Source organism: Rhineura floridana, chromosome 7 (genome assembly GCF_030035675.1).
Source record: "Rhineura floridana isolate rRhiFlo1 chromosome 7, rRhiFlo1.hap2, whole genome shotgun sequence".
Classification (NCBI taxonomy): domain Eukaryota; kingdom Metazoa; phylum Chordata; class Lepidosauria; order Squamata; family Rhineuridae; genus Rhineura; species Rhineura floridana.
The window spans coordinates 20,518,811-20,541,332 of record NC_084486.1 but is presented as its reverse complement, the minus strand read 5'-3'; the positions used below and the strand labels follow the sequence as shown (position 1 = coordinate 20,541,332).

Genomic DNA, 22,522 nt, shown 5'->3' with positions numbered 1-22,522 from the left:
TACCAATAAATACAGACTGGGTAGAATGTATAATGTTACCATAGTCCCCGTTGTCCTTAACGAAGGTTGGATTAAAATAGTAGGGACTATAATCAGTGTTTGTATTATACTCATCTTCTTATATCTCTTTTGCTGTAAACGTCTCCCCTAGGAGAGCAGGAATTTGTGGGACATTCACCTAATAAGATGAAGAAGTGGATATGGCTAACTATATTCTGGGTCCTACATCTTGGGACCTGTGGCCAAGCATGGGCACCCCCCACTAAAATCCTACCAACTAACTTTGGGACAGTGAAATTCAAAACCAATATTTGGGAACAAACGACTCCACAAGCAGTACAGTTTGATATATGTACTCTTTTTGAATGCGGAAGCCTGAACTATCAGCGGTACATAAGACCCAAAGAGAAGTACATGTGTCGCGGTAACTCATGCCCCAGGTGGAGTGATGTTTGGTGGACAACTGAACTGAATGGATGGACGGCAACCACGTCCTCCAGACTCAAGGACATGATCAAATTATATAAAGGGGCAGCAAACAATAAATGTATGCTGAATAAATGTAACCCCGTAACCATGGTTATTAAGCAAACATCTTGGATGGAAGAAATAAAGGGGGGAAAACTATAATAGAACAGTAAATAACACCCTTTTTGGGATGGGAATCTCATTATCTGGAATAGATCGCTTGGAATGTTGCTTCAAAATAGTAACACTCCCATTACCATACAAAAAGACTGAGGCCACTGACAAAAGAATGCCTCAGGTAAAAGTATTCAGTCCCCCCCAGATCGACCCTAGCAAGGTAAAAGTCATAGGGGTTCAGGATTTGGCACAGACATTTGAGGTGGAAACAGGATATGGAGAAATAAATGCTTGGGTAGAATGGGTAAAGTATACAGTAAAAAGCTTGAACAAAAGCAATTGTTATGCTTGTGCCTCTGGAAGACCAATAGCACAGATAACTCCCCTCATTATGGGATGGGATAGCCACCCCACCGAAATGAGTTGCTTAGTGGCTCTATACCAAAATGAGGATGCCTGGAAGAATGAGACAGGTCAAGAACTTTCTCTCCTGTTTCCAGCCTTGAAACCTAAGGACATAAAAATACCACCAGCATTTTCCAGAGTTGTTAGGAACCATTCTACTTGTCTCTCAAGGCAGGATGATGAGTTAACTCGACCAGTGGGAATGCTGGATACCTGTGTCCAAACTCTAAATATAACAGGAGATACGTCAGGCAATTATTCCCATTTAACGGTAGCCCGAGCAGACTTGTGGTGGTACTGTGGAGGAAAAATATTGAGAGCTACCCTCCCTAAAAATTGGAAGGAAGTGTGTGCTATCATACAATTAGCAATACCATTTACCCTTGCATTTGAACAAGAAAAGACTCCAAACCGGAGAACCTAAAGGGATATAATGAGCACCTCATTTGATGACAGAATCTATATAGATTCCATCGGAGTTCCACGAGGAGTACCTAATGAATTTAAGGCTAGGAATCAGATTGCAGCAGGTTTTGAGTCATCTCTATTCTGGTGGGCAACCATAAATAAAAATGTGGACTGGATTAATTATATATATTACAACCAACAGCGGTTCATTAATGATACAAGAGATGCTGTAAAAGGAATTGCAGAACAATTAGATGCAACAAGTAGAATGGCCTGGGAAAACAGGATGATATTGGATATGATCTTAGCTGAAAAATGAGGAGTATGTGTAATGATTGGGGGAAGTTGTTGTACATTTATCCCAAATAACACCGCTCCAGATGGAACCATCACCAAGGCATTACAGGGTCTTACTACTCTAGCAGAAGAACTAGCCGAGAACTCGGGAATAGATGACTCACTCACCGGGTGGTTGGATTCTTGGTTTGGAAAATGGAAAGGGATGGTAATATCAATACTCACCTCCCTAATAGTAGTAGCAGGAGTATTAACTGCAGTAGGATGTTGTATCATACCATGTGTACGGGGGTTAGCACAAAGATTAATAGAAACGGCTGTATCCAAACAAATGCCTTTAAAACCACCTCCTTATAATGAAAATATGTTGCTCCTACGAGAACAAGAAGACCATCTCTCTCTCCGGGAAATACAATATGAAACAACATTATCCAGACTAGAGGAATTACACAGAAATATGAGAACTTCATGAAAAAGCAACAGAAAAGTATAAAAGAAAAAGAGGAGGGATTGTGATAAGTATAAAATGTGTTGCTTTTGCGGGGTGCTTAAAATGTGTAAATGTGTGACTTTTTGCAAACGTTGGGTGTTGTTTGGGAGGGGTTGTCATGGCCCCGTCAGAGGACTCCTCAGATGAGGACAACTCGGGAGTAACAGCAGCAGACCCAGGAGCAGCAGACTCAGAAGGAGACATGGAGGAGCCTCCTGAGAATCCAGCTCCTTCTCCCCCTCAGCTGCAGAGCACCCCAGATACAGCAGAGGCCCTGCAGCCGGACACAGACAGTGCACAGGATACTCCCCCCTCACCTGCAGAACGTAGACAGCAGAAGGTCAGGCAGAAGAGGGGCAGGCCTGTCTCCTTAAGGCCCAAACGCTGAGGGCTCACACCTGCTGTCAACCCTGCTCTTTATAAGGCACACCTTGGCTGCCGCTTGTTGCTGACTGCAACGTCAGGCGTGGCTTGTGTGTTCCCAGTTTCCTGGCACCCTCTTTCAGACTGACCCCTTGGCACTTGATCCCGGACCTCTACTGACCTCACTTCTGGACTCCTGACTCGGCAAGTACGCTTCGGACAAGCCTGGCCCTTATCAGCTCCCCTCCTCCTAGACCTGGCAGATTTATGACCAGACTGCCGGCTAAGGACTTTGCTTCCCTGCCAACCACCCAGGAATTTCCAGCCCCCCACCGGCACTGCTGACGCAGTGTAGAGCTGACAGTTTGCAGTCAGCCTAAACAAAGCAGGCAAACGAGGGAGTGGGGGAAGTGCTGACCATGGAGCAACTCCAGCAGGAAAACTTGCTCCTGCGCTCACAAGTAGACCAGCTGTTGTTGGCCATCCAAAGCTTGCAAACCCAGCTAGCAGCAGCCCCACCCCCTCTCCCTACAGGGAGAGCCAAGTGCCCTGTGACTCTCCCAGAGAAATTTACTGGGGCTTCCGACCAGCTCCCAGCCTTCTTGGCCCAGGCCCAGCTCTTCATGGAGTTACGACCAGAGGCCTTCCCAGATGATAAGACCCGGGTGGGATTCTTGATTAACCTGTGCACCGGGGCCGCAGCTAGATGGGCCACGTCCCTACTCCTCGAGCGGAGCCCCATGCTCAACGACTTAGCCGCCTTCACCAGAGAACTGAAGGCTATGTTCGAGGACCCAGTCCAATCAGCTACAGCCAACCGCCGCATACGCCGGCTGCGGCAAGGCTGACGCCCCTTGGGGGAATATGTAACAGACTTTTGTTTATTACAACAAAACCTGGGCTGGAATGAAGCAGCTCTCATGGACCAATTTCAGGAGGGGTTGTCGGATGAGCTTCTGGATGAGCTAGCTAGGGTGGAGTGCCCTGGAACCCTGCACGCCCTCATACGCCTGTGTCTCCAGATTGACGGGAGGCTGGAAAGCAGGCATGCTGCCAACCAACCCCGGCCAGTCTACAGAGCATCAGCCCCAGTGGCTGGGCCCTCGGAGCCCATCGGCAAGGACCCTACACCCCCGGCAGAACCGATGCAGCTGGGAGGGGCTCGGCCACATCTCTCTGCGGCCGAAAAGCTGCTGACGCCGGCAACAGGGCCTCTGCCTGTATTGTGGGGCCCCGGGACATTTTGCAGCCCAGTGTTCCGCGAAACGACCCACAGCCCCTGCCTCGGGAAACGTCCATGCCCCGGCCTTCACAGGCCCCTGAGCCGGGGCAACCTCGTGGTTCAAGGGGCCTGCCACCTCAGTTCCTCACTGCCCAAGCATCTGACCGTGTTGATCACACTGACAGTCCCCTGAAGGGGGACCCTACAAGTACCCGCCATGCTGGACTCGGGATCCACCAGCAATTTTATGGACGTGTCCTTTGCCAAGCTCCACCGGGTTCCTAGTCAACCCATTCGCCGCCCCCTCCTGGTGGACACTATTGATGGCCGGCTTCTCGCCTTGGGCCCTGTAGTACAGGAGACAGTGCCACTCGACGTGGCCCTGGGGGAGCACCAAGAAAGCCTCCAGTTCTACCTGGCTGCCGCACCCCACTTCCCAGTCGTGCTGGGCCTGGCGTGGCTCCAGCGGCACGACCCCATCATCCAGTGGTCCACGGGCCAGCTGACCCTCAGATCCCCCTATTGCCAAGCCAACTGCTGGAGGCCAAAGGAGCGCATCCTGATGACCCGGGAGGCAAGCTCCGCGCTCGAGCCCTTACCGGAGCAGTACCGGGAGTTCGCGGACGTGTTTGGGAAGCAAGAGGCAGACCAGTTGCCGCCCCATCGTCCTTATGACTGTCCCATTGATCTGCTGCCCGGAGCCAAGATTCCCGTGGGCCGGCTTTACTCCCTGTCAGAACCCGAACTGGCAGCCCTCAGAGAGTTCCTAGACAATAACCTGCGCCGAGGGTTCATTCGCCCTTCCACGTCCCCTGCAGCCGCCCCTGTCCTCTTTGTCAAAAAGAAATGTGGGGAACTCCGGCTGTGCAATGACTACCGCTCCCTCAACCAGATTACAGTTCGGAATCGCTACCCTTTGCCCCTGATCCCAGAACTGTTAGAGCGGCTGCGGAGCGCTCGCATTTTCACCAAACTAGACCTGAGAGGGGACTACAACCTGGTGCGTATGCGGGAGGGCAATGAGTGGAAGACGGCCTTCCGCACCCGTTATGGGCACTTTGAGGACACCGTGATGCCGTTTGGCTTGTGCAACACTCCTGCTGTCTTCCAGCACTTCATGAACGACATCTTCCGGGACCTCCTAGACCGCTTCCTGGTGATCTACTTGGATGACATCCTGATCTACTCGCGGAACCCCTCGGAACATAAGGAGCACGTTCGAGCGGTGCTGCAGCGCCTGTGGGAGAACCGCCTCTTCGCCAAGCTTGAAAAATGCGCCTTTGACCTCACGACCGTGGATTTCCTAGGCCATCGGATCTCACCCTCGGGTATCCAGATGGACCCCGCCAAAATTGAGGCCATCCTCCACTGGGCAGCTCCGCGAAGCCCCAAAGATGTGCAGCGCTTCTTGGGCTTCGCCAACTATTACCGCCGGTTCATCTCCCACTTCTCCGAACTCACCACGCCCATGTCAGACCTGCTTCAAGGCAAAGAGAAGTTTGTTTGGACGGAGGCCGCTCAACAGGCCTTCCGGCGCCTCCAACACGCCTTTACATCTGAACCCATCCTCCAGCAACCCGACCCTACCCGACCTTACATAGTGGAGGCCGATGCATCTGATAAGGCAGTGGCAGCGGTCCTACTTCAGCCGGTGGGGAGCAAGCAGTCCCTGCTCCCCTGTGCGTTCCATTCCCGGAAACTCAACGCTTCGGAACAGAACTACACCATTTGGGAGAAGGAGTTACTGGCCATCAAAGTAGCTTTCGAGACCGGGCGTCATCTCCTGGAAGGGGCACGCCATCCGGTGCAGGTACGAATGGACCACCGAAACCTGGAGCACCTGCAAAGCGCCCGACGGCTGAACCAACGCCAGATCCGGTGGTCCCTGTTTTTCTCCCGGTTCCAGTTCACGGTCACCTACCTCCCTGGCCGCCGAAACACCCTAGCAGACGCGCTCTCTCGCAAGCCAGAATACCGAGCCGAGCAGGTCAATCGCCCCCTTCGCCCAATCCTCCGCCCAGAGAACTTCGCCGCTACACACCAACCACAACCCCTCCTGGACCGGGTGCAGGAGCAGCAGCACAAGGACCCCTATGCCCTGGCCCAGCAGCGAGAGCTCCAGTCCGGGACGGCCGCCCGGGACAGCCCCTTTTCCTTGCATCAGGGCCTCTTGTACCACCGGAACCGGTTGTACATTCCCCCAGGAGCTCTGCGGGGAGAGGTGCTCCACCTCTGCCATGACAGCCAGCCGGCAGGGCATTTTGGAACATATAAAACCCTCCACCTGGTCCTATGGGATTTCTGGTGGCCCCGGGTCCAAGTGGACGTCAAGGACTATGTAGCAGCCTCTGATACCTGCCAGCGAGCCAAGAGCCACCACGGCAAGCCCCCAGGGCTCCTGCTCCCACTGCCTACCCCCCAGGGCCCTGGTGCTTGGTCTCCCTGGATTTTATCATGGACTTACCAGCCTCCCGGGGAATGACCACCATCCTCGTAGTTGTAGACCTGTTCACCAAGATGGCCCATTTCCTCCCCTGTGCCGGACTACCCTTTGCCCCAGAAACTGCGCAACTGTTTTTGACCCAGGTTTTCCGGTTGCACGGCCTCCCCGACCACCTGATCTCTGACCGAGGAGCCCAGTTCACCGCCCGGTTCTGGCAGGCCCTGTTTCGGGCCCTGCACGTCCAGATCCACTTGTCCTCCGCCCACCACCCTCAATCAGATGGACAAACAGAACATACCAACGCCACCGTCGAACAATACCTGCGGTGTTACACCTGCTTCCAACAGGACAATTGGGTGGATCTGTTACTGCTGGTGGAGTTCGCATATAATAACTCCGTGCATGCCTCCACGCGCCAGACCCCGTTCTTTGCCTCCTATGGCTACCACCCCCGATTCTTCCCCTCAGTGCAACCCCCGTCGCCGGTCCCCGCTGCGGATGTCATGCTGCAGGAGTTGCAAGCCCTGCAGGCAGTCCTGAAGGAGCAGCTGGAGCAGGCCAAGGACGCGTATAAGCGCTTTGCTGATCGCCACCGCCAACCAGACCCGCCGCGGAAGGTAGGGGACCAGGTATGGCTCTCGACCAAATTCCTGCATTCACAATGGCCGTCTCACAAGCTGGAGGCTCGGAACGTAGGTCCCTTCCGGATCACCCAGCAAATTAACTCGGTGGCATTCCGGCTCCAACTCCCTGCCTCCTTCCACATTCACCCTGTCTTCCATAGATCACTGCTGACTCCCGCTCTCCCACCTCACCCCTTGGGTAGTCAACCACGGCCCCCACCACCGACACAAGTCAACGGGGAAGAGGAATTCGAAGTGGCACAGATCCTGGACTCCCAGAGGCATCGGGGCTGCCTCCAGTACCTCATAGACTGGCAGGGGTACGGCCCTGAGGAACGCTCATGGGAAGATGTGGCGCAGGTGCATGCCCCTCGTCTGGTCCGGCGCTTCCACCAGCGCTACCCGGATAAGCTGGGCCCCGGCGGGAGGCAGAGGGTTGGTCGTGGGGCGGGGGATAGTGTCATGGCCCCGTCAGAGGACTCCTCAGATGAGGACAACTTTGGAGTAACAGCAGCAGACCCAGGAGCAGCAGACTCAGAAGGAGACATGGAGAAGCCTCCTGAGAATCCAGCTCCTTCTCCCCCTCAGCTGCAGAGCACCCCAGATACAGCAGAGGCCCTGCAGCCGGACACAGACAGTGCACAGGATACTCCCCCCTCACCTGCAGAACGTAGACAGCAGAAGGTCAGGCAGAAGAGGGGCAGGCCTGTCTCCTTAAGGCCCAAACGCTGAGGGCTCACACCTGCTGTCAACCCTGCTCTTTATAAGGCACACCTTGGCTGCCGCTTGTTGCTGACTGCAACGTCAGGCGTGGCTTGTGTGTTCCCAGTTTCCTGGCACCCTCTTTCGGACTGACCCCTTGGCACTTGATCCTGGACCTCTACTGACCTCACTTCTGGACTCCTGACTCGGCAAGTACGCTTCGGACAAGCCTGGCCCTTATCAGCTCCCCTCCTACTAGACCTGGCAGATTTATGACCAGACTGCCGGCTAAGGACTTTGCTTCCCTGCCAACCACCCAGGAATTTCCAGCCCCCCACTGGCACTGCTGACGCAGTGTAGAGCTGACAGGGGTAAGGATGTGGTTAGTGAGCAAGGAAGGAAGATAAGCTTAGCTAAAGCTATGTAGACACAAATACCAGGAAACAGGTGTAGCAAAAGCAGCTTGTAGTTAGGTTCTGCTCTATCGGTTGGGAACAGGGGAGGGAGATATACCAAATATGGGTAATAATAAATATGAGTATGGGGGAGCTAAAATATGAGTAGTGGGAGATGTAAACAGAGGCGGGACTTCCTGTGACATGAATAGGCGGCATGGATAGGGTGTAAACCCTGAAGTACTCAATCAATGAGGAAACAGGGGAGGGAACGAAGCGACGGGCTTTAGGATAAAAGAACTGTACCAATGTCACTTGGGTGTGCCTACTTTGTGGACACCGTCTCTTGCAAGAACGTATAATAAACTTTAATTGCTGCTTCACTAATGGTTTCATTGTGGGTCTCTTAAAGAACCGTTGTTGCTAACACTAATGCTTACCTTTAAAGTCCTGTATGGCTTGGTATCTGGGAACTTGAAGAACTGCCTGTTCTACATCCACCTGCCTCTACACAGAGATCATCTTTGGAAGTCCTCTTCTGGGTGCCCTCACCGTCTGATGTCACATGGGGGACAACTGGGGAGAGGATCTTTGCATCTGAGGGATCCTGCTTATGGAATTTACTTCCCAGAGTGGCTCACTTAGATATTATATTAATGGCTAAGAGTTTTCTATGTTCCCAGATGTGATATGCAACTTATTTTTATTTTTATTATTATTGTTGAGATTTTTAATGTTTTAATGTATTTGTATGTTTTTATTTTGTACATCGCCCAGAGTGGCTGGACAGCCAGCCAGATGGGTGACTAATAAATTTAATAAATAATAATAATAATAAATATTTTTTTTAAAAAATGAGCTCCTTCTGATTATTTCTTTACTTCTTCTACATCACCCTTCAATAAATATTTTTGGGTGACACATTTAAAAAAAGATATCAAACAATAACTGCATAATAAAAAAAATAAGACGTAGGGATTCATGGGGGATAGGCCTGTCAATGGCTGTGAACCATGATACTAACATGGAACATCCACGTGTGGAGGTAATTTACCTCTGATTATCACATCCTGGGGACACACACCATGGGATGACCACCTTCTTCATACCTTGCTTTTGAGCCCTTAAGAGGACTCTGATCGGCTGCTGTTGTAAACAAAATGTTGCACTGAGAGTCAAGCTGTACATCTTATTCTTCATAGTGTCCTACCTCTGCCTGCTATAATCTAGAAGGCTACCTGAAGGATCCCTCCCTATAGGCAAGAAATGTCTGCCCATTAACTTTCCATGCTTTCTTGAGGAAGAGTAAGACCAGACTCACGCTCACATCAAACAAGGAGTCACTGGCTGGGATTTTTACTTTCATGTTTTTCTCTCAAGTAGCTAATCTTCCCTAACAGGAAAGGCAGGGGAAGATTAACCATGAGCTCTTCAAGTCTCTCCTCCTTTCCTGGCCTATACAGAGGGACCCTTTTGGAACCCTTTAGGGATCTAAGCAGGCAGAACTAGGCTGCTTCCCAATCTCACATAAGTGTAGTAATGTGTAGCTCAGCTCTGAATGGACCTTGTTCTGGTCCATTTATGTTCAGGATAGTTAGTCTAAGTAATAGTCATCCTTTCTAAACGTGTGTTTTTGTAGTCTTATTGACTATTGGCAAACTCCTGCAGAACCATTAGTGTGCTCTGTCATTGCAAACCACAGACCACAGAAATCTAGGCTTAAACGTTTTTTCATAAAAATCTGTAATCAAGGACAGAGGGAAGTAAATCACATATGTACTGCAGCACACTTTCCCCCCAGTGGGTATTAAAGAAAGTGTTGGTTTATAATCAATATCACTTTCTGTAAAAATAGAACCAGTTAAAAACAATCCCAAGGCTATTTAATTTATCACTGCATTATTTCAAGAGTAAAAGATTTTTTGATGTGTGACACCACCAAAACTAGCCGCAAGGCATCCATCTAGAAGGGAGCAGCATTGTGTTAATTGCTATGGTAAATGTTAATCAAAGATATGCCTGTTTAATGACTCATTGTGATTAACACTGCTGGACACCTCTAGTTATGTTGTCAAAGAAGTGTTTCTTTCAAAAAGGAAAACAGCAGACAATCCTGCAGGAAGCGGAGGGGTGAGTCAGACACAATGGAAGAGGAGCAGATGCATTCAACTACATCCTGAGCACATAATTCAAAGAGAGTGCCTCATTTGCATGCCATTGACTTTGATCATGCCATCTCTACCTGAAAATGTTTTTCAGTGTAGTATATGCTGACCTTTTTCCTCCTGAAAAAATGTAACAAAACTTTAAAGATGGAGGTCAGTCTCACAGATGGCTTCATGTACCATGCAAGCTCACAGGGGTTAAGTACAGATGCAATGAAGGCTCAAAGGCTATAGTAGATATAGGATCTACTATAGAAAGACAAAGGACTGAAGCAAATAAGTACATTATTGCAGAGCAAATTATAGTCAACACAGCAAAGACTAGGGAACAAGAGTTTCAGATGGACATTTGTAGATAATAAGCTTTTAGGATAATAAAGCTTGAGACGGGCTCAACGGATGGTATTTCAAACTTCGTAACTACTAATTTGCTGTGCTTATTCAATGAAAATAAACATTCTAAAATAGCAGAATAGCATCCTGGTTGCTGATATTAATTGACATCAGATCATCACCCTTTGTGGGCTGAATCACCACAAAAGGTAATGGGTAGAAGGGAATCCTAATATACATAAGAGGAGTCCATGGAATAAAATGTGTATGTATCATCATCAACATCATCACATGTATGCATTGTGGAAAAATGTAAAGGAACATCTACAGTCTCACAATTTATCAGCTTGCATAGCTGGGTACCAAGAAAAACAGCTAGGTTCTAGCATAGACTTCACCCTGACACGCTGTCTATGTATATGCATTTTCCTTTGATTTCCCACATGCAGCCTGACATAATGCAGCTCAGCAATATATTTTACAAGACTGCTATTGCATAGTTATCTCTCTGGAAAACTGAGGTAAACAAAGGAACCCATTGCATGTCTAGGTTGTCACTTCCATCCTTAAGACATATGTGGTCTGTGATAGGTATAAGGAAGATTGTGCCTTAAGTAATCATCTGTACATCTGAGGCAGACTGCCAAATCTAGTCCGCCTACACAGACATAACACACACCCCAGCAATGGACCTTCTACCTCAAACATTCTGAAAATATCTTTGGGGAAATTAAATGTAATAGTAAAGACATTAGACTGCAATCCAATACATGTCTACTCAGAAGTAACCTGCATTGGGTTCAATGGACTTACTCCTAGGGATGTGTGTATTGGACTGCAGACTTAATGAGCTGTTTGCAGAATGGAAAAATTAAAGGTGAGTTAAGATAGGTGTGGACATTTATGGCCATTGATGGAAGGATCTGTCAATTTTGATTCAGTTTTTCATTTTTCCAATCTTAAATTCAGTTCTCCACATTTCTGCAGTGATTTGCAATTTTTTTTAAAATCCTCATAAAAATTCTTCAGCATTTTAGTACGAATTTCTCCTACTAAACACATTTTTGTATGCAATTTTGACTAATGTACACATTTTTGCAAGCAACGTCTAATATACTGCATTTTGGTATGTTATTTTCATTAATATTTCATTTTTATACACACTTTTACCTAATGTATGCATTTTTGTAAACATTTGGTTGGTGAATTGCATAACAAAATTCGGCTAAGTGCAAATCTCAAAGAATGGTTGCACTTTAGGTCTCATATTGTTTCAGAAAGTGAAAATTTCATAGATTCAGCTTTAAATGGTAGCTGAATTTAATTTCTCCTCCATCCCTAGCTGTAAGACATCCAAATTTTCTCCTTCCTCACTTTCGGTGTATCTGAAGCAATTGTAACTCCAGTCTGGTAGTGACAGGGCTAAATAGCACAGCAGAAGCCCTGCAGCTCACGCTTGCCACATGGAAGATGGGGGAGCACCTTTGTCACAGTTTTGCTGTGCCAACTCCAATCTCGTACAACAGACAGACCAGGATTGGATCCAGTCAGTAGCTGGGCTAGCTTAGATCTATTCTACCCTTCCCCAGAAATTCTCATTTTCCCAGCCAACAGCACTCCTTTACTTCTTCCAACTTTACCTTGGTGTATTAAATAATGAAGCTTTTGCAAATCACTTTTTGTTTTTCAGCCACAAATCCAGTTTACCATTTCTCTCCAATATCCTATCTTCTTACCTCTTCTGTGATACCAATCTTCAGGACAGCTGTGGTACTAAAGGAAGGAGAGCCACGATCTTTTGCTTGGACTACCACTGACCAAATGCAGTCTTTGTTCTTGGTGATGTTGTGAATGATATCCAAGGATCTTATGTAAGATTTCAGTTTTATTTCCCCAGTGCTTTGGTCTATATCAAACACATTGGCAGGATCTGCTTGCATAATAGAGTAGTCAACTATATTATTGGGTTCTTCTGCATCTTGGTCTATTGCCTGTTTTTTGGGGAGTGGTGGAAAGAAAAATGATGTAAGAGAATCTTTTATTGAATGGACAAGTAGAAGAATTCACTTAACACTTAAAAAAGATCTGCCTCAAATGGATCCTGCCTTGCATTATGAAGTTCCATACTTCTAGAATGGCTTCTCTATCAGAACTTGGTGGGGTGAAATTCAGTTGGATTCTAGAGTGTCTCAAAATTTATCTGGGAGAAAATGCAAATGTTAAAGGTTGAAAGAACAGTTCAATCCCCCCGAAAAATGTTTGACAGTTCAGTTCTCCTCTACCATCTACCACTACCTCTTTTTTATTTACAGAATTGTGTGATGGTGAAATATGGAAATTCCACCATTGCACAATTTTGCCAATAAAAAAATGGGAGAAGGAAACCCAAGAAGCTGTTCTTTTGAAGTTCTCTTTATTTAAATTTCAAGTAAAGCCTCCCCCTCGCCTCCCCCCTGCAATGGAGAGATAGATATTTGCACAATTTTACCACTGTGCAGTTGCAGGGCAGTTTTTTTAAAAAAATAAAAAATAAGTATAAATATATGTATTTAATATTCTGATTTGAAGTAAATGGCACTTGTGCAGAATTCTGTCAGCTACATTCTGGAATCAGTATTTCCAATCAGAATTAAACTGAAGTGGAACAAAGGTGGTGTTGGAATCCCAGAACATACATACATATACTTATTTATTAGATTTATATCCTGCCCTTCATCCCAGTGGTAGCTCAGGGCAGCAAACAAAAGCATTAAAAACTCTCTAAAACATCATAAAAACAGACTTTAAAACATATTGCAACAAAACATCTTTAAATACATATTAACACAAAACATTTTTTTAAAAAAGCTTTCAGAACAATTCCAACACAGACGCAGACTGGGATAAGGTCTCTACTTAAAAGGCTTGTTGAAAGAGGAAGGTCTTCAATAGGCACTGAAAAGATAACAGAGAAGGCACCTGTCTAATATTTAAGGGGAAAGAATTCCAAAAGTAGTTGCCACTACACTAAAAGTCTGCTTCCTATGTCGTAAGGAATGGACCTCCTGATAAGATGGCATCTGCAGGAGGCTGTCACCTGCAGAGTGTAGTGAGCTGCTTCATTATGCTCATTTTATTAACAATTTCATAGTATTCCACCTAAGAGTAAGAGTAATGGGAATGGGATACAGCACAATCAAAATGGTACCAAAATGGCATATGCTTTGGGGAGAGCACACTTTTAAATAATGCTTTGCAACTCTAGTACTCAAATAATGGTTTCAGGCTTTTATTATTATTTCTTATAAGCAAAAAACCCATGACATTTTATGGGTAAGAGGGGAGATTTGGGAAACAGGGTACTCCAGTACCTTACTCCATTTCTTTCCGCTCCATTTCTTCACTCCGTTCCTCTTCACTCTTTCCCCCTCCTTTGAAATATTCCCCGGCTCTCTTTCTCTCTTCTTCCATTAGTCCTTTACACTTCTTTCTCTTCCATTTGGCACAACTCCAGCTCTCTTTGTACTCGAATACCCTTCTGGATATCCCCCCTCCCTCTCTGCATGGTGATTTGTCTTTCCATAGGCATTTCCAATAGGTATTTCCACTGGAATGACTAGAAGTTATTCACTTACGGAGGAGAAAATAATGAAATGCCCCCTGGACTGAGTATCCAGTCCAAGCTAAACTTGCCCCCTGCCCCTAGTGAACATAGCTATTAAGAGTAAACTCTGCTCCTACCTGCCTTGTTTTTTCATGGGCCTCTCTAAAGTATAATGGTATTCTGAAAAGTGGCTTATACTCATATCTGCATTGATTTACATTTCTTGTTGGACACGTAAGTTCTTTATTTAGCCTTCTAGTCCCTATTATGAAACTTCATGACACAAGGAAACAATTGTGATCCCTTCAATATAATATTACCTACAACTCCACACATAAGGATATCATGACCAACCTCCACTTTCACTGGAGAGCCAATAATCATGGTTTTTTCCTGGATGTTCTCGTTGAACTCTGGGGAGTGATCATTGACATCTAACACAGTAATGAAGACTTCAGACAAGCTATACTTCCCTTCTGTATCTTCTGCCTTCACGTAGAAGTTGTACTTGGATATAACTTCTGCATCTAATGTAGCCCATGGCTGAGTGTAAATAATTCCAGTGGATGGATGGATCAGAAATCTAGAAAACACAATGACAAGGATTATGCTTATTTCCTACTCAACTGCAGGGAAGACTACAGATAGAAGAAAGGAGAGGTGTACCATTTCCCCCCTAGCTGCTGTGGTGGCTCTAGTTCTAATTCTGTTTGGATAATTGGAATTTATTTGTTAATTAGTTTATTTACAAATCCCATTAGCCCATTCTCTATAAAGTACTCAAAGCAACATATTACAAAACTAAATTATTTAACATAATGTATCTCTTCAAAACAACATTTCACACCAATAGTTATAAACTACTCATTTAAAATCAAGCTCAACTCAACCATTTTCAGATGTCATGGTGAATACGAATGCATTCACTTGCAGGTAAAAAGAACACCAGGATGGAGTCTGGTATACATCTTAGTAGGGAGCTCCATGGGGAAAGTGTCATAACTGAAAGCCTTACTCTCTGCCTTTACATTTTTAACTTCATTAAAAAAGGTATGCAGGAGGAGGTGCTTCCTGAGGTATACATGATACAGGCTGTGTACAGCTTTAAAAGTAAGTGAGCGCACTAATCGGTATCCAGTAGAGATGCTTTAAAACTGATGCTACTGTTCTCTGTGGCCATCCTTGGCAAAATCAGGTTTCTATGAATACTTCTGTTAGTGCAACTTCTGGGCATGGATAAGATTCAAGGAATGGTACCAACTACCTGTATCCCTGCCCATTCTGACTGATTAAGATATGTAAACTGGGACTAATTCTGTGGGATGGATGATGTTATGAATGCCTCACTGAGAGAGTGTAATGTTCCAATTGCTCTAAAGAAGGAAATGATAGTTTTCATTATTATATAAAAAAACAAGCACTACCATCTTTGGACCCCTCAGTTTTGAGTTGACCTCAGGCTTAAGAGGTGGCAGCAAGAGACCTCTGGGAAAGAGGGGTCATCTAGAGTCAGTGCTGAGAGTAATTTCTTTATCTGTTCCATCTCTTCAGTGTCCAGTATAGCCTCATTCCCCTAAAAGTGGGGAGTCTGACCTTGAGACAATGACATCTGTTGGTTCTTCTGGATCTCTCAGTAGCATTCAATACTGTTGTGAGTTTGGGGGTTAGAATGGATGATCCCTGTGAGTCCCCTTCCAGCCTCTGATCTGGAATCCTGTGCCTTGGGGTGAGGGGTTGGCTCTGCTGGCCGGATGAGTTTCTTTTGTTAAGCTAATAGAGTGGCCAATTTGCGAATGGGTCTTTCAGGTGCCCAGCAACTGGTGAATGGGTCAGGAAGATCCTTTTGTCATTTAAACTCTTCAGGAGAGCCTCCTCCCCCTCCTGGCGGCTAGCAGAGGTTTGTGCTTTGAGTGTATGTAGGGTTGTGTTGGAGAAAGGCTGAGAACTGTAGGCAGGCAGAGAGGCTGTCTCTCTGCACCATGGCTTTAGGATGCCTCGTGTAACACTGATGGGAAAGCTGGATATTGGACTGCAGATGCTTTGAACCCCTCCATCCTAAGCTCAGGTTGGAATGTGTGTAAATAAATAAACCATATTTCATAAAGACACCACAGTCTCCGCTGACCTTCTTCCCAAGGAAACCAAGCCCAGGTCAAGCGCAGGGACCCCGGAATCTCACCGCTCATAGATTGGGAGGCGTGCAACACTACTATCTATCATTGTATCCTTCTGAGCCACCTTGTAGGGGCCCTTGCCACCTTGGGCTCTGAGAGGAAGGGCAGTATATATTTCTATGTATCGCTATCTCTATCTCCATCTCTAGACAGATGGGGGCAAGACTGGGAGGCACCATATACAGCTTTGGTTGTTTCTGGAGGGCAGGTCCCAGAAGTTCATGCTGGCTACTACTTTCTGGACATTGGTTTATGTGGTGCCACAGGGTTTCACCTGTGCCCTATACTGAAACCACTGGATGAAGCAGTCTGGAGATTTGTGCTGAGGTGTTAGTAATATGTTGATGACACCTAGTTCTCACTCATTTTCTTCAGATCCTAGGGAGGCAGTGGAACTTCTGAGTCAATGTCTGATGTTAGTGAAAGACTGGATGAAGAGGAACAAAGTTAATAACTATTGGTTGAAGGACAATAGTTTAATCATATATGTAGTAGGTACGCAGTCTGTCTTGAATGGAGTTGCACTCTCCCTGATGACAAGATCATACTGTGGAGATCTCCTTGATCTGGCACTATCTTTGCATGTCCCGGTGGTGGTGGTGCCAAACTTTTACAACCTTTGGCACACAGTTCTTGCAGAATTCAAATATGGCCACAGTCATTTATGCTTAGTAATTATCTACAGTCCATTGGAAGGACTGTAGCTCAGTGGTCAACTATCTGCCTTGCATGCAGAAGGTTCCAAGTTCAGCCCCTGGGTGTCTCCAGGCAGGGCTGGGAGAAATATTTTGCCTGAAATCCTGGAGAGCTGTTGCAGAGATAGTCAGGGTAGACAATACCAAGCTAGATGGATCACTGGTCTGACTTTATCTGCAGTCAGCTGAGTCTGATTCAGCATCTGGCAGGTTCCTATGTTCCCAACTGGACTACTATAACACATTCTGGGGTGTGTATGTGTGGAATGGATGTCCAAAAGGAGCAAGGTTTTTTCAGCTGTACCAATCCTGTAAAATCCCTTCCCTAGGGACGCCTGCCTAGTCCCAACACTTTTAGGCACCTCGCAAAACCCTGCCTTTCTAGAGAAACTTTTGTTATTGAATGCCCATCAGTCTCTTACGTTCTGCTTGCCTTCCTTGCTGCTGTGTTGGGAACATCTTCTTTTCAATGAAAAATAATTTTAAGGAAATAAAATAATCTTGAACGTATGGAGCATTTCTTCGGGATGTGAAGGGCATGTTATCTGTACACTGTTCTTCATAAATCAAATCAAATCTTTTATTTGCATTAGCCACAAGCCATTGCAATTGGAATATACTGTTCTTCATAATTTGTGTACATGTTTTCATCCTTCACCCTACTTAAAATATTTTAGAAGCTTTTACAACAGTTGGAAAACTGCTCTGAGCAGTGGTGGTGGGGGAGTATGTTACTTGGTTCCAGTAATATCACAGATGCCCACATAGGCATAAACAGTGCGTGAATCAGACTTCATTCCCTTTCTTGGAGTAGTAATTAGGTTTCCCAGGTTCAGCTTGGAGCATGTCAAACTCTTGCAAAATCAGTTTTACTAGAGCCCATAATGAGGCAGAGAAATGGGTGATACATACTGCAGGTAGTGATGCTTCTGTTGTAGCACTCCCACTGCTGTGAAAATGATACTTCTGCTCATAGCCTGATGATCAATTGGCTAAGTCAGCCTTCCCCAATCTGCTGCCCTCCAGATGTTTTGGATTACCACTTCCATTGGCCCCATCTACGCCAAACATTTAAAGCATTATGATACCACTTTAAAAGGTCATGGCTAGGGATGGAAAGATCTGTCAATTTTGGTTCTCTTAGTTTTTCATTTTTCCAATCTTAAATTCAGTTCTCCGTATTTCTGAAGCAATTTGTGATTATTATTTTTTAAAAATCATGAACATTCTCCAGCATTTTAGTGTGAATTTCTTCTAATAAAACACAGTTTTGTAGGCACTTTTGACTTATATACACATTTCTCATAATAGTATGCATTCTTGTATGTTATTTTCACTCATATTTTTATTTTTATGCACTTTCCCCTAACATACGCATTTTTGTAAACATTGCTTGGTTTGCAACTGCATTGCAAAATTCAAATAAGTATGAATGTTGAAGGATGGCTGCATTATGGTTCTCATATTGTTTCGGGAAGTGTGAATTTATTTTTTGAAATGCAAACTGAATCGAATTCCTCATCCATGGCTTCTCCCAAAGAATGTTAGAAACTGTAGTTTGTTAAGGGTGCAGCGAGTTGTTAGGAGACCCCTATTCCTTTAGAGAGCAACAGTTCCCAGAGTTCCCTGTACTTAGTGCCTGGCATTTTAAGTTTCATGTTTTAATCCATTTTTGATATATTCCTTGTTAACAATTTGCATATTTGTGAACAGCGTAGTGCAATGCTTTCCCCCTCAATCTCTCTGTGTTGAAACAAGAGAGAACTGCACATTTATGTGATTTGTGAGAACAATATATTGAGTCATGCCCTGAATACAATAATACTGAGACCTTCAGAATGCAGGCAATGGAAGCATGATGGATGCAATATTTGACTGCTAGTTTTGCTGAACAGTTCATCAGATCCCATTTAAAACAAGGGAAGAAGAATTTATTTGCCTCCGATTCTAAAGGCAGTTACTCTGCTCCTCAAGCCATCTGCATGCAGAGTAATCCCGAGGTACATTTAGACTACCCCAGAGTAGGGACCTCTGAGCATTTTTATTTAAAGGTGTGTAAGACTACAACCTTATCCTTCACGCACACATAAGTCTGGAGGCAGCAGGTAAGCAGAACTAGCAGTCATACATTCAATACCAATCATTTCAGAGGACAAGCTAAATTTATTTGAAAGATGCTAATATGAAAGTGCAGACTGAATTATTTGAGGAGGATTTTTTTAAACATAGGATAGTACTAATGGACAAACATTCTGTTCTGAATTTCTTTTCTTTTACAACCTCAATAGCAATGAAAATTAGGTATGTGTAATTAAGGCTTAGTCAGAAGTTCTTGAATGAACATATTTTACTCAAAAATTGTGCTGGAGTGTGGGGAGAGGTTTCACAAACCACTCCTCTCACCTTTTTCTTGCTACCAGCATCTGTTTCTGGCCTTACTTCAGTTTGGTTTCATGATAATGACACGTAGCAGATGTGACTTGATTGCAACTTCATAAACATTTATTTAGGACAGAAGTTCTATTGCTCAGAAGGACTTACTTCTGAGTAAACGCATGCATAGGACTGCACTGCAAGCTGTGTGATGATGCCTGAAGCCAAATCAGAATGACGGCAATGCTTCCTGCCCTTACTTACTCTGATTATAAAAATAAAGAAAATAATGCTGCCTAATAGCACACAGGATGGCTACCACTGAAGCCAGGAGCATCAGCAAGTGAGCTAAACTTCACAGGAGTTCTTCAAAATTGCTGAAATGCCCCATCCAACTACTGAATTCATCCCAACAACAACCATAACAACCTCCTAATGCAAAATGTTCAAAGCAGAAATTAAATATCACCATTGTCTCACTAGGCATGAAAAAAAACACACAGAGTAAATATTGGAAGTAATTAAAAATCTAATTATTTTGCTAATCCGTTTGAGACTTTTTGTTAGGTATTTTAGCTATGACTGTGGATCCATTATTTGTGCTCAACTTTCTGCAAATGCAAAGGGCAGGATATTTCAAAGGTTGTTAGTGAAGACTTGTTATTACTATTATAATTCTGCTTGAGCATAAGTGCCTTGAGCTTTTCAGAAGTACCAAAACAGATAGCCTATCCCACAAATTGCTTAACATCATTCTAAAAGAGAAAAAAATATATGCAGAAGATGCACTTTTTAAGTCATTGTTATTTTTATATTATCCCCCCTTTTTTGTAGACGGGAAGGCACACATGGAAGCCCCCCCCACTCCAAAAGACTCTATCAGGGCTGGTCCAAAACTTTTTTGATGTCCCAGGCAGCTGCACTGTTATCCGAGAGGGTTGCCTCACTATCCCTTACCGCAGGCGTGGGGAACCATTTTCAGACTGATAGCCACATTCCCTGTTCAGCAACCTTCCCGGAGCCATGTGACAGTAGGGGTGGGTGGGTAGGAGGAGCAAAGGAGGGCAAAGCAAGGAAGGTAAATGTAACCTTTGTACATTAGGCTAGTTTCTGCATGCATTCACATGCCTCTCTCTATCCTTGATCTGGACAAGCAAGAGGCATTGTCTGAGTTCAAGGATACATTCCAGCCAAGTGAAGACACGAAAGGAGGATGCAGAACAGGGACAGCAAGAGACATGGGTAGGGAGGGTGTTTGGCATGAGGAAAGTCTGAAGGGCCCGATAGAAAGGTATGGCAGGGCTGCATTTGTCCACCCCCAGCCTAAGTGTCCCTACCTCTGCCTTTCAGCGTTGCAGAGGAGGGATGTTATGTGGCACGTCTCTTGAACCACATGCAGCTCCCTGCTAAAAGGTTTGCTGGCCCCACTCCCAACTTTTTACCCTTTTACTTTTTATTTATGAAAACCTTTTGAATCCCACCACCTTTGCACAATTGCTCAAGGCAGTTCTTTATATCATTTTCACACTGTTTCATGCAACAAAACAAACTAAAAAGTACACACTAAAACTGGGAACATTAAAATGAAAAACAGCAACACCTATTCCACAGTCTGTTATTCATTTGCGCATTATTATTAGGTTTATGCCAAAGAGCCTAGGAGATTTGGTCCTCTGCCTGCTACTTTGCTTGAAATAGAACATTGTCAGTGAGAAACAGCCAGAAAAAGATATAGATTCCCCTTAGGAAGGAATTTCATCACATTTGAATGTGATGTACCAGAACATTACTCTTGTGCGTTACCCAGTAGCAACCCAAATTATTCAAACTTTTTTTTGTATATAAAAAACATTATAATATGTATATCTTTGTATCTTTAAACTTACAGATCTGCACCTGTTCCATAAATGGAGTATTTCATTTCACCCCAAAGGCCTGAATCAGGGTCTGTTGCCTTAAGAAGAGAATGGAAAGGGGTTCTGATTGATTAAAATAGAAATGAAGCTGAGTTTCATAGCATGCAGAACTGGTCACATTGGGGATGGAGAACTACAAATAACGTGTATGTGTGAAATAAAAAACAGAAGGCTACTTTCCCTAGGGAAAAGCAGCTTTGGGAGTGGGATTTGGAATGAAGAAGTAGTTGGAGTGACAATGAGTACTTAACCCTACTTCTTCACTCCAAATTGCCACCACAAACTGCTTCTCTCCCCGCTGCCTGCCGCTGTTCCCTCCGCTGCTCAAGCACGTTTGGAGATGCAAATATAAATTTGAAACCTCATGGGAGGGGGAAACTGCACTTAATGAATGGGAAAGAAGAGTTGTGTTTCATAGAACAGTAGAGTTGGAAGGGGCCTATAAGGCCATCAAGTCCAACTCCCTGCATTTCCAAGAATTGCAAAGGAGAGGATTGTTGCTCCTGAGGTATGTGTGAGACATTAGAATAAACTTCAGATTCGTGATCCTACATCCAAAAATTTAAAACTCTTGAGTAGAAGAATACACAAAGAAAAGGTGAAAATTTCCAACTCTGTACTAGCAGCAGCACAGAGCATGGCCACTGGGTGGCTCCCCTCACTTGAGATACAGGCTACCATTAGGTTTGGGGCTAGAAAACTATGTTAAGATCCTCATTCTATTTACATTTTTCTTCTAAAATATCTAGGTATTGTGGAGATCGGGCACCTAGAAAATATGGGATATGGGTGAAAATCTACTATCTTATGACTTGCTGCATATGTCTGACATGTTTTAACTTTTACTCAGAAATTCTAGCTAGACTAAACAACATCTGAGATGGAAGAAAGCATGCAGTGCAGAAAATTCCAGCTTCTCCAAGGGCATATCAACAATACAAACTTGTATCCTCATTATATCAGCTTAACTGTTATGTCTTCCCCTAAAGAATCCCAGGAATTAACTTTGTAGTGCAATCCTAACCATGTCTGTTCAAAGGTCTATTCAGTTTAATTCAATGGTGCTTACCCCCAGGTAAGTGGGGTTAGGATTGCAGCCTTAGTGAGGTACTGAGATTTTTTTTATTATTAGAGATCTAACACTCCCCCAATTAAAACTGCAATGCAGAAGATACACTATAGTGTGGACAGAGCTTGGAAAAGTTATTTTTTTAAACTACAACTCCCATCAGCTCCAGCCAGCATGGCCATTGGATTGGGCTAATGGGAGTTGTAGTTCAAAAAAGTAACTTTTCCAAGCTCTAAGTGTGGATATGCTCTTGGTGTCACTACATGTTTTATGTTACTAAA

General features: G+C 44.9%; 1 protein-coding gene across 2 annotated transcripts in view; it reads right to left on the bottom strand.

Annotated features, from left to right (window-relative positions):
- CDHR1 (cadherin related family member 1) overlaps positions 1-22,522 on the bottom strand; it is an 85,952-nt gene that overhangs the window by 11,691 nt on the left and 51,739 nt on the right. For both annotated transcript variants that reach the window (XM_061634312.1, XM_061634313.1), the window contains 3 exons: positions 21,143-21,210; positions 14,369-14,597; positions 12,168-12,422 (listed from right to left, as the gene is read on the bottom strand). In XM_061634312.1, coding sequence (XP_061490296.1) covers positions 12,168-12,422; positions 14,369-14,597; positions 21,143-21,210 — 552 coding nt within the window. The remainder of the gene's footprint in view (positions 1-12,167; positions 12,423-14,368; positions 14,598-21,142; positions 21,211-22,522) is intronic.